The following is a 12,802-nucleotide window of genomic DNA, read 5'->3' as shown; positions in this document are numbered from 1 at the left end:
TTTAAATAGGCAAATGCCAACTTTCACCACTTTCTGCATAGAGAAATACATTGATGGAAAAAATACTTAATGTTTTAATCTGTAATTGAAAGTGTTTCTAGTATGGAAGTTTGCAAGTTTGAGATTGACCCTGTTTTGTATTATGTTTTAAATACAAAACTTGTATTGTTGAGAAGATTTTAATTTGATTCACAAGTTTCAGAACAACATCATGCGGTAATAAATGAACCACTGTGGATAGATAACGATTACCGAGGATAATACAACCGGAGCGGGAACATTGTGAGTTTTAACCGCTTAAACAATGTGAGCTGCAGCCGAAGCCCGCCTGTCTCTCCTGTACAGCCCGGCAGGGGGCGGCATATCTGCTCCACCATTTGACTTGCAGCACTATTTAATTCCGAGAAGAAGAATTCCAAGCGAAACCTAAACACAGCGGTGGAGTTGTGTTTAAAAGGTATCTGAAATATTTCTAAAATGCTTATACAAGATTTATGAGAGTTTTAGTCAATCGTACGAAGTTATAATGTGTTAGAAGTAAAACTCGGCAGTGAGTTGAGGTTACAGGCGTATTTATTGCTGCTATTTATGTCTTTCTGAATGTTTGTTAACCTAGCTGAAGTTAAAAGGTAAAAAAAAATAGAATTTGAGATAAATTAATTAAAAACACAGAGTTTTGGTTTGTTATATATCTGTAAAATGGTACCTGTTTTATTTATCATATAGTTAAATGGTGAGTATTGTTACCAGGGCCAAATATCATCACATTATGTAATACGGATATTATCTAATAAGGTGATATAGCAAACAACTTCTAAGATTTTTAAAAAATCTGGGTGCATAAGTTTAAATTTAACCCAATTTTCTCTAATCCACATTTAAAACCATCCTTACAGACTCAGTTATACAGATGCAACCCCTGAATGTTTACAGGTTGTTGTATACGCAAGTTTTATTAAAGTTAATCAAATGTATCTATTTGGAAACCAGTTTGGCTGTGTTCAGCTTCCACACTTGTTGGAACACCTAAAACGTATCAAAGTTTCACTCATTTGACCCAAACTGTTTTCTTTAATGAAAACAAATTCATCAGGATTTTCATAAATTATCGCGGTTCACCTGGATCACAAACTGGGAGATACTGGAACAACTGGGCCCGGCTCACTGTGAGCCAAGTTACCAACGCTGAGAAGAAAGCTCCTTATTCAAAATTGACACTTTCAAGAATATTTTTGATTTGCAGCTGCCTGATTGATTATGGAAAAGCCACAGATCTTCTGGATGCTGTGACAAGAAAAATATTACAATATTTGGCCAAAATAACAAGAAATATGTTTGGATGGGTGAAGGTGAGGCTTTCTGTCCTAAGAACACAGTATTAACTGTAAACCATGACGGTGGTAGAAGCATGCTGAGGCTCTGTTTAGCTACAAGCAGTCTTGGTAGCTAAACAAGACTGCTGGAAGCGTCAGGAATGGCTCCAAGCTCAACCTCACTGAAAACCTGTGAACTAAATTTAAAAGCTGCAGCAGTGCCAGGAACTCGACCAAGTTACACAAACTCAACTAATCCAAAAGAAGCGCCAGAGTTATGTTGATGTTCACATAAGTGTGTGGCTTCCTTGCAGGTGTTTGTCAATGCTGTATAATTTGACTGATTAGAGAAAATCCAGCACTGCTTTAGCACCAAATTCTTCATTTTAAAATTCATTGAATTTTATCCCAGTACCTATATTATAGGTACTGGAATTATATCCCAGTACCTAAAACATAAATCTAAAACCTGGTTTGAGATTCCTGTTGTCAAATTTGACATTAAAGCTTTCATTGGGAAACTAACTTTTATCTTGAGAAGTAATTAGAATTTTTAAAAATTAGAAGAAAAACATTTATGTAGATGAAAAGATTTGAGTCTGATATTCATTCAGCGAGGAACCACATTTTGTACAATAAAATTTTTTGTCTGTATAAAAAACTGCATAAATCTTTAGTTGCCTTACTGATTGCCTCTGTGTTTGCCCTTCCAGGATGCCTTTCCATTTTTGCCCACAATGCGGGACGAAGCTACAGCCTGATTTCAGATTCTGCCCGTCGTGTGGAGAGAAACTTCCCAGCTCTCCTGATGAAGCTGGACTCCAGATTTCAGCTGTCTCTTTGAAGGACGAAACAAAAACAGCTGTAACTAACTCAAGCCCTCCTTCAACTTTGACCTGTGAGCCAACAGTTGTTTGCGAAACCCATCAGTGTTGTCTGTAAATGTACGTTTTTAGGATTGTAAATATTTTCATCCTGCAGCCCCGGGCCGTAAAACTCCATCTCCCCTTTCACCTCGATGTCCTCTGAGAAGGACTCGCAGAAACCTGGGGCAGGAAACTCCTGCCAAATCCACTGAGCCTTCATCATCTCCAGTCAAAAATGACAAGACTAAAGGTACAAAAACATTCTAGAAAAATGGTAAGAAATGGAAGAGAAATTATAGTTTTAGCTGCACTTTCTGACCCAGAGGATGAGGAGGAGAGAATGAGAGTTTGTGGTCCTGAACCTGAACATTCTTGGTTTGTTTTAGCAGTTCAGAGTGTTGGGAGTCAAACATCTGATCCAAAGAAGCAAATCGGCACAGTAAAAGCTAAACCAGAGGCAAAACCAACCTCAGAGGCCGGATCACCTTCTGCTGTGAAATCTCCTCGACAGGGTGAGCTAAAAAAAATAATCATCTGCTTAATTTAGCTATTTATACACAGAGTACAGTTAAATATGTTAATTATTTGTCCCATTACAACCTCAAATTTCAGAAGCACAGAATTTTAAAGTGAAAGGAAAATGATAACTTTCAAAATGTAAAATAGAAAAATTGTGATGTGCCTGGTCGTTAAAACCTCTTTACTCTTATAGCGCCAACTAAAATCCAGTGACATCTGCTGTTTTTTAAAGAGACATCATGTGTGTAATTTAAAATTATTATAAATCCAGCTGCCATTAGTGAAGAATCAGCACTTAATGGAGTTCTATGAACTCAGTAGACGGGTAAGGGACAAAGTAGTAGAGAAGTTGAAAGCAGAGTTACGTTAGAAAGCGCGAAAAGTGTGAAAAAAGTTTGCACAATTACAAGGCCGTTGCTGCAGTAAAATGTAGACTCTGGGATATTAATGCAGATACACATCAGACTGCTTGTAAATGTTTATGAAAAATAGGTCAGTTATTTTCTCCTGTGTGTTGGTCCATCACATAAAATCTCTAAACCACATTGAACTTTGTGGCTATAAAATAACAAAGAAAAATGTAAAAGTGCAGATACTTTTGCAGACACTGTGCAGTGATGCAAACAGTTAATAGAAAGGCTGGAGTTCTTCCATTTTTGTCTCTGTTCACCTCCCAGGTTCATTAACCAGTTTCAGGACCCGACCAGAATCCCTCAGTGTTATTATTTTGAGAAATAATGAGATTTGGTTATATATAAAAGCAGGCTTTAATGCTGAAAAATTATCAAATGTTACAAGCCATACATGTCATACAAATGGAACAGACACAGAGTTACATTCACCGTCCAGCGCTGTGGTCACACTGAGCTCAGTGTGAGCATCTTATGGATGTAACCAAGTGAGGCAAAGCGCGAGTTTAGCTTTTTATTCTTCTCTGCAATCTGTACCCTCCCTACAGGGCAGTCTAATCAGTTTCAGTCTGTTTACACGTGACTGACAGCAGTCACACATAAGCATGGCTATGTAAGCTGCGGCTTGTTAAGCAGATGAAAGAGGCTAAAAGAGATAGAGGAAAAGATAGAATCCATAACAGTTCAAATTTTCTTAATTTTTCCAGTCAGGGGAAAAGGGAAACTTTCCAGCCCCGTTAAAAATGAAGCAGCAGCAGGAAAGATCGCTTCTGATGAAACGGCCACAGAGGAATCAAAGATGGAGCGCTCTGTTTCCTTCAAGTTTCTATCGAAGAGTAAGCTGCATTTATTCACTTCTATGCTATCCTCATTAAATCAAACAGTGTAGTATTTTCTCCTGTATCATATTTGTTTTGTTAGCTGTCCACAGAAGATATCAGACTTCTTTGAAAAAAAAAAAGTTGCTAAACTGAGAGCTGGAGACTGCAAAAACACAAAATCTTACCAAGGATTTTTGGTCTAATATCTAATGAAAATATCTTAGTACGTTTGAAATAAGACAAAATTAACTTAGAGGCAACTTTTCACCAAGATGTGGGAGCTTGTTTGAAGTCAATAATCCCTCAATATAGATTTTCAAAAAGTTCTAGTTCCACAAATTATTTCAGTTATTAATAACAATTATTATTTATAATATTAGAAAAATGTCTGCCAGGGGAGCTAGTACTTTTTAAATCAGTATTAGTATTTAATTTAAATCAGTCTTTCTTGCTGAAAAGTTACTTGTAAGTTAGTTTTGCCTTATTTCAATTGTACTGAGATATTTGCACCAGAATCTAAGTCAAAAACAACTGGTAAGAATTTGAGTTGTTGGAGACGCAGTTAGAAATTGTCTGTTGCTCTTTTAAGGATAAACATTGTTTTATCTACTTAACAATTGGTTCTGACATGGCAACATGGTAAGGAATGGTTGCAGTAAAGATGTGAATAAACAAAAAAGGATAAGGTAGGACACTTTAATAAAAGAAAATACAGAAAGTAAGTATGTCACATGTAAATATTGCAGTTTTAAAAATGCTTTTGTTTTTATTTCTTGTATTTTTAGCTTTTTAAAAAGATATTTATTTATTCAAAATCTGTTTACATATCATCTGGTTTAACTGTTTTGATTTTTCTATGGCATTACTGTTATTGATGAAAATAAATAAGTGAAGACTTTAGTGGAGAGATCAGTTTCTAATCTTTCTCCTCGGTGTGCATTAGATTTTTTTTATATGTCTGATTTTGTTTGTTTTATTTGCTATTTTCTAAATCGATGAACAGTTTGGTGTAAAATGCAACATACTCAGTTACTTAGATGTTCCAAACTTTATAATTACTGTGTTTTATGTTTATCTATAAACAGCAGTAACAGGAGGGTGGAGCAAATCGAAGAAGGCGAAGCACGCGTCCTCGCCGGAGCCGCTGCCGGAAGGGGAGCAGCTGACAGATCAGTCGGGGAAGACGTGGAAACTGATCAAGCTGATTGATCAGAACATGACAGAACTCCTGTACGAAGGTAAAGTAATGTGATGTTAAAAAAAGGTATCAGTAGTTGAATAGTGTCTTTTTTTTGCAGTCGCATTTGTTGCCTTCCTTTGTAAAGGTTTATACGAAGCCTTAGAGTAAATTAATCTTCTATTGCAGTTGAATAATTTCAAATTCTCAAATCTGAAAAAACAATCCAGCTTTTACTTTGAGTACATCTATGTATTTAGTGCATTAAGAAATGTTTATGTTTGACAGAATTAATGTTTTCTTCAGCACATTGTGCAGCTATTCCTGCAGGATTTGGGTCTGCGGACTGAGATGGCAATCTGTCCACTGAAACATTTTTTCCTCTGGTGTTTTATTTTTATGTAAAATTATTTCAAAGAGTTTATGATGTCATCCAGTTAAACAAACTTTTGTTGTTTAACGTTTATGTAAGGTGCCATTCGGTCAAATACTGTAGATTAGTGGAAATACCTTACATTAATAAGTTGGTAGTTAAGTTCATAGTTCGCAAATTGTTTAACTAAGAATGGCTAAAAAATGTTTTGGTTTGAAAATTGATCAGCGCGTGAGATTTGTGTTACAGACGATCTTCGTCAAGTTGTATTTGCAGAAATATGACAGAGTGAGCGCTCTTAACAGCAAACTATCTGTGACGTATAGTTCTCCGGTAACCATGTCAACAAGAATTTCAGCAGTTAGGAGACAGCAAACGCCTCATGAATAATGTACTCACGTGCGCTTTCTATCTTTGAAAACTTTAGTCTTTTTTTTACAAGAATCCATTTATAAAAGATCTTCAATGAATAAAAGTAAACCTCGTGTGGAGACCGTTAGCTGTTCGCTGGCTGTCAGCTACACATCGTCACGTGTTGTAACTCCTAAACAACCTGTTGGAATGTAGCTCCATCATGTGGATCATTGTATCCATTCGTTGCCATGGAGACGTTGGTAAATCACTTATTGTTTCAGACTTTAGTCAAAACTTGTTGGCATTGAAAAACTGTATTCAAATATAATTTTATTCTCTAGCATGTACTGGTATTTCATAAAAAATGCAGTTAATTATGATTAATTAGTTACAGCTTCTAATTAATTTAATTAATCTTTTTAGTCTGATCCAGACTAATGATCTGGATGTCGCCATTAAATGTCTCTATGTCCGTAAAGACTGACAGTTGGACATTTAAGACAATATTTAATTAACAAAAGGAAAGAATTTCCAGATAAAGTACTTTTATTAGAGTTTGTCACATATTTAAGCTGATTATTTTAATTCCCTGTTTATATGTGCAGCCTTTATAGCAAAGTAAATAGCTTTGTAGCCAGTTTAGAACTGAATAATTTATAGTTGTCTGGTTACAACTATGACACACTGTTAGTGCTTAAAGGGTTTAATTGTTCTGTTAAATGTCATTATTGAAGTTCTTCAACACAAGCATATTGTTTAGCTTCTTAATCTGCAGTTGATTCTGTATGGACACTGACCGCAGGAAAACAAACACCAGGAGCTTGACATCAGCGACATTCAGTAATATTTCTTTGTACTTTTCAGCGGGTCAACCCAATTCAGAAGAAGCCGATCACATCCTCAAACTGGTCCGTGGTTTTCTGAGTCCTCTATTCATAAATTCATAAATTTTTTAACACACCGTGATTTCAATTGCACATCTAACGATGCTTAATTCTCAATCATTTTTGGTTACTCTTAGTAATGTTAATTTTACAGTGCACAATCAATGTAATCAAACTAATTTTCTAAATTTTAGGGAGCTAAAGACGGGAGAATCTTCAATGAGCAGAACTTCCTGCAAAGAGCTGCTAAATCTGCATCAGGTAGGAGTTTATTATGGGTTGATAACAGATTTACTGTGTCGCCACTAAGGTTTCTGCCTGTTTGGATTGTTTTACAGCAGACTCATGCTTCAGTGTGATTTGTAAACCTTAAACAAATCTGTCATTAACTTTCATGTTCATGTGCGATCAGGTCGTAAACAAGAGTGCTAGAGATGACATGTTGCCTGATGATCTTTGTTTTAAGACTTGTTTTGTCTGTAGTGGAGAAGTGGATCAAGCAGAACAAACTGGATTTTCTGGGGATCCCCCCCTGTGTTGGTTTTGGTCTTCATGCAGACCTATACAGGTGTGAATTCAGTCTCCATTTTCCCCCTTTTGTCATGGCATTTTACACTGAATCACATATTTCTCCTTTTAAATTGTAGGTTTCTGATTTTCCCCGACATGGGCTGCTCCCTCCAATCCGTCTTAGAGGAAGAAAACGAGCTTCTCTCTGAGAAGGCCGTTCTCCAGCTTGCCTGTAGGATAGTGAGTGTCATCCTGTTGGGTAGAAACGGCCTTTTATGCTCTCAGGAAAACATTTTTTTTTGTAAAATGTGACATGTCGGCTCCTTTCAGCTTGACGTGCTGGAGTTCATCCACTCAAAAGAGTACGTTCATGCTGACGTCAACGCAGAGAACATCTACGTCAAACCTGGGCAGAAATCACAGGTGAAACAAAGCGTCTCGGTGGGAAACTTGACTCTGTGGTACCTCTGAGTAACAAAACCAAACAAATAAAATTTTCAAAAAAACCAGAAGAAACTAGAAAAATTGGCATTTCCTGCAAAAATGCAATATTTACTGAATACGAAAGTAGTTTTGTGGCAAAAGGTATACACAAAAAAGTGGAGGCACTCAGGAGCCTGAATTCCTAAAGCATTCACACTAATAAAATTAAAAGGCTCAGAGATTCAGCTATTTTTTGTGGCATTTTTCTGATTTCTGTTTTGTGTTTGTAAATTGTGAATCAGGTCTGTGTTGAAGTTTATGTATAATAATAATAATCATAATAGTCATAGTTATAATAATAAATAAAAGTTATAATCATGCATTTTATTTGTCTAGCGCTTTTCTAAGCACTCGGCCACTTTGCAGGAACAAACAAAACACTAAGTATAGCATACAAAATTATAAATACATATACATACATACATATGTTAAATACATAGCATGTTAAAAAATAGAATACAATAAAATATATGTGTATATCTATTTATATAACAGTAATATAAATATATGTAACCATTTTACAATATTATAGATGTGAAGTTTGTCAAAATTGTTTTATTTATTATTCAAATTAATTTTTAGTCCAAAACGTTTTTTTTTTCAGACAATGAGTGAACAGTGACGGTTGGTGGTGACCATGGCAACCAGTAACTGACAGCTTGCCCCTCTTTTTAGCTGCTGGACTAAACTTGATTTACTGTTTTGCTGGAATAAATAAAGTGAACCTGAGTGTGTTTGTTGTGAAGTCAACCTGAGACGTTATATATATTTTTCTCCAAACAGCAAGTTTTGTTTTTTTTTTGTCTTATGTTTATTACAAAATGTTAAATTTTGGCTAGTTTTGTTTTTTATTTTATGTCAGCGGAAGGTTTTGTGGCTAGCAACACCTTGGCAGTGTCCAGTAACTGGAATGTGTGTGTGTGGACGTGTGTGTGTGTGTTGGTAGGTGTACCTGGGAGGATACTGCCATGCCTTCAGGTACTGTCCAGGAGGCCAGCATGTGGAATACCGCGAGTCCAGCAGAATGCCACATGAGGGCGCCCTGGAGTTCATCAGCCTGGACACACACAAAGGAGCAGGTGTGTGTTTTATTTTTACAAAATACTGGTACTGTCTGACTTTTTTCCACATTACCTGAAGTTGGGTCTTCTCTTCTCCCTTGTGTCCTGTGATTGTGTCCTTTTTCCCCCCACGTCTAATTTCTAATTTTTTCCTCCTCTCTTTTTCTTTCTTTCTCTCTTTGTTTCTTCTTTCCTCGTGTCTTCGCTCATTTCCTGCCAATTTTCCTTCGTTATTTATTTTCTTTCGAGCCATCTCTGTTTGCTTGTTTCCTTTAATTATTCCTTCTTTAATCCTTCCTTCCTTGTGTATTCCTTTCCTTTTTAACTGGATTATTTCTTTGTGTTAACCTTTCTTTATTTCCTGTATTTCTTCCTTATCCCCCCTCAAGTCTATCTTTCCTTTCTACTTCTGTCCTACTTCTTTGCATCCTTCTTCCTTTATTTCTTGTGACTTTCCTCCTTTATTTCCTTCCCTTCTTGTTTCATTTTGGTCTTATTTCCTTCGTTCCTTTATGCCCTGCTCAGGTCTAAGTGGTTCATTACCAGCATGTCCAAGATGTCACAAAGGACCACATGCTGTCAACCATTAGAGAGATTTCAAAGTATTTTTGTATTGCTAAATGGTACTACACACTTTCACAATTATCATAAAAACAAAATATAAATAAATATCCACAAACTTCTTCCTCATAACATGTCAGAAGTGCCATAACTGAAACCACTTGAAAAGCTTATTTATAATAGCGATAGGTTGAAGAAGTGTAGTGCAAGCTAATAAGTCTCCATAGAGGTGATCTTAAATCTTTTTCTCATAGTTGGTAATGCTTTTGGAGTTAAAAAATGTTTTTACCTGAAACATTTTAAATTAAAATGCAATCAGAAGCTGCTTTGTTTAGTTAAATCCTGTTTGAAAGTTGTTGTTTTTTAAACTACTGGAGTATTAATGCAACTTTGCCAGATTTATTTTCCTTCCTCCAGCTCTGCACCCACTCTCCATCTGGTCATTTGGCAAACATAATCATAGATGTGATTTTCCTCTTGCTAATATAATTGTGATGTTGTGCAGACTCTTTAATGCAACGATCAATGAACAGGCTGGTTGCTGCAGATGAGCAACGTTGTGTTTTGTTTCTTCCATGAATGGAGGTAAAATATGAACATTGCTGTGTTTCAGCCCCGTCTCGTCGCAGTGACCTGCAGTCACTGGGTTACTGCATGTTGCTGTGGCACACGGGAACGCTGCCGTGGGCTGAACTCCACCATCCGAAGCTGGTGACTGCTGAGAAACAGAGGTAAAGAAAGAAAATAAAACTTTCATCCTACCTTTAGTTGATAACAAGAAATATTAAAAACTTTTGACATATTTTCTTCCAGGTATATGAAAGACGTGAGGGCCCTGCTGAGAGACTGCTTTGGGAAGAGGGAAGTTTCAGGTAAGCCGAAAATTAACCGACACCCACATTTTTGACAATGACCGACGCCATTTTGCCCATGTCGATAATTTCGATGGTTAAAAAAACATGGAAAGAAAAGTAATCGTTTTGTCATGTCCCTTTAAGACGCTACGTGTACAGTCTATAGTCACGTGATCCCACCCCGTCCAATCAGTGACAAGAAGAGAATAAAATGGAGGACATTTCAAACGTTGAAGTTTCGCTAGCTGCTTCTACGTTTGAGGAGAAATGAAAAATGCGTTATCAATCGTTTGGCAACATTTTGGTCGCGTTAACGTAATATTTTCCGTCGTTTTTTTTGAATGGTGAAAAATCTGCAGCTCATCCTTGTTATCAATTTATCGTTATCGAGGTGAAGTGATCAATACATGATAGTGATTTTAGTCCATATCTACAACAACGCGTAAAGGCCATTGTAAATAGAAAAAAGGGTGTACATTTCCAAGAAAAACTCAAAATAATTTAGTTTTTTTTATGTCTAGAAAAAAAAGTAGATTTCTGTTTAAAAAATTGCAAATTTATTGGAAAATAAATTGTACATTTTCCAGAAAAATTTTAGAATTTTCTGAGTTTAAAAGTTGGAAATTTTCAACTTTTGAAACTAAGAAATGTTAATGTTTTTCTCCCCCAAAATTTCAGAGATTAACTTAAAATTTTTTGTTTTTTTCTAGCAAATTTTCATACTCATACATTTTTCTAGAAAATTTCTGAGATTAAAAATGTAATTTTTTTGGTGGAAATTGACTCTTTCTATCTATAATGGCCTTAAAATGCTGTTGCACATATCACACTTGTTTTTTCCTTGACCATATGGGACGGCCTGCTGTTTGTTTATACCTGTTTGTTTTTTTGTGTAGGTGCATTTCAGGGCTTCCTGACAGCAGTGATGTCTCTGCAGTACACAGAGGAACCAAACTACTCCATGCTGAAGACTGGACTCAGTGCTGCCCTGCAGCAGCTGGGCGGGTCGGTGGAGCAGCCTCTCAATTTACCCCTAGGTAAGTAACTCCACCTGCAGCCCGGACTGAAAACACCACCATGATGTCAGGAATCTCTCTGCAGTTATTTAGATTAACACCCACAACAAGGAGCTTTTTAAATCTGGTAGACCAACATTAAGTAGTGCATGATTGTAAAGTGGAAGGATACGAGATGGTGCTTGATTTTTCACCTTTTCTTTTATAAATATTGTATTCTGTCAACACATCAGCATGAGATTATCGTCAGTAACAGTCTGTGTTCTGCTACTGATGATAATCTCAGGCTGATGTGTTTATTACAGCTTTATTCTCGTTATTACATTTTTCTTTCTTAGCCTGGCCTTAATATGTCTTTGTAGTTTTCAGCCCTCTTTACTCTGAAACAACTAATTACAACTATCTTTTCAGAAAGATGCAGGAGATTGTTTTAACTCAATAAAAAAATAACTAGTTCCACAAGCAGATTATTTCACTTTTTTCAAATGGTACAAGGGAAATAGTCTGCCCATGGAATTAATGTTTTTAAGAAATTATTGACTAAAGACAGTATACTGTAATTCGCAGAGAAGTCATTTGTAAGATATTTTCACTAGAAACTAGACCAAAGTACTTAGTTAGATTTTGTGTTTTTGCAGTGTAGAATCTACCACTTGGTAATTAAATATCAGTAAAAATCAAGTTGTTCTATGAAGGAGTCAAACCAGCAAAGAAAATAGTCAAATGCTTATTATATGAATATAAATTAGACTTCTCACTTTCAGGTTAAAATTATCAACAATTTCTTTATTGTGCTGTTTATTTAATTACTGCGTTATAGGAGGTAATTTCTGGGGATTTGATGATTTTATTTTATTTTAATCTGTCAGATACCGCCTGGTCTGCTTTAAATGTTTTTACAATAAACAAATTGATTATTCAAAACTCTAAAAATTTAAGTAAATGACCTGTCAGATTTGTGATTTCATTAATGACATATTCAAAGCAGTTTTATAAAAGTAAATGCATTGAATCATTTTTTTTTTTTATCTCCTTCTTTTCACAGAATCCAGACTGTAGGAGGAAAACTCATTCTTGGTTTTAATAGCTGAATTTTTATCTGTGATCGTTGTCGAGGCACTGAATCCTGAACAGTTCAAAGTTTTTGGTCAGCATTTCAAGCAATAACCATCACTGAGGTTTCTAACATTAGCTGAACTGGTTTTAAATTCAGGAGGATGTTGACACTGCTGGTTTAATGTGACGCCGCTCTAATGAAACTTCATCAGGTTGAGAAACTTTTGCTTCACTTGTGAGTTTTGTTTTTTTTTTTACTTCTGAATCTTTCTGAATGTGAATAAAGGATAAGGTTTACTGTTTTCTTTACATCATCGTTCCTGTTGAAGATTTAACTACAACAGTAAGTTAAAATAAACAGTTTTAAACCAAATAAACAGAATTTCTTGTTTAAAATATTTGTTGTTCACTATGTTGCATATTTGATGGATACTTAAAATTCTTGTATTTAAAATGTTTCCCTCTTACAGGTATGTTCGTTTTGACTTTGTCACTTCTAAATGTCTAAATCTAAACTTTTAAAATCAAAATAATCTGGGTAAAT

The 12,802-nt window shown here is 35.6% G+C and overlaps 1 protein-coding gene across 2 annotated transcripts; it reads left to right on the top strand.

Moving 5' to 3' along the window:
* Nucleotides 1-378: 378 nt before the first annotated feature.
* vrk3 (VRK serine/threonine kinase 3) lies at nt 379-12,656 on the top strand. 2 transcript variants are annotated; one of them, XM_032560131.1, is made up of 16 exons: nt 379-457; nt 2,027-2,211; nt 2,295-2,429; nt 2,569-2,691; nt 3,816-3,944; nt 5,015-5,167; nt 6,698-6,741; nt 6,912-6,978; nt 7,201-7,285; nt 7,365-7,467; nt 7,558-7,650; nt 8,657-8,789; nt 9,946-10,063; nt 10,146-10,204; nt 11,083-11,223; nt 12,248-12,656. In XM_032560131.1, exons 2-16 carry the CDS (start codon nt 2,028-2,030, stop codon nt 12,259-12,261), a joined length of 1,581 nt encoding a protein of 526 aa, XP_032416022.1. In that variant the 5' UTR covers nt 379-457; nt 2,027; the 3' UTR covers nt 12,262-12,656. The 2 variants fall into 2 exon arrangements, with proteins under 2 accessions (XP_032416022.1, XP_032416021.1); XM_032560130.1 differs by having other exon boundaries at nt 438-458; nt 2,028-2,211; nt 2,566-2,691.
* The last annotated feature ends 146 nt before the right edge of the window (nt 12,657-12,802 follow it).

This window comes from Xiphophorus hellerii, chromosome 4 (genome assembly GCF_003331165.1).
Source record: "Xiphophorus hellerii strain 12219 chromosome 4, Xiphophorus_hellerii-4.1, whole genome shotgun sequence".
Taxonomy (NCBI): domain Eukaryota; kingdom Metazoa; phylum Chordata; class Actinopteri; order Cyprinodontiformes; family Poeciliidae; genus Xiphophorus; species Xiphophorus hellerii.
This window is presented reverse-complemented; position numbering and strand designations above follow the sequence as displayed.

Excerpts from the sequence above, each read along its gene's own strand:
- vrk3 (XM_032560130.1), top strand. The coding sequence starts at position 2,028 with ATGCCTTTCCATTTTTGCCCACAATGCGGGACGAAGCTACAGCCTGAT. Across the intron at positions 2,692-3,815 it reads TGTGAAATCTCCTCGACAGG|TCAGGGGAAAAGGGAAACTT; the intron begins GTGAGCTAAAAA and ends TAATTTTTCCAG. Across the intron at positions 7,286-7,364 it reads CTTCATGCAGACCTATACAG|GTTTCTGATTTTCCCCGACA; the intron begins GTGTGAATTCAG and ends TTTAAATTGTAG.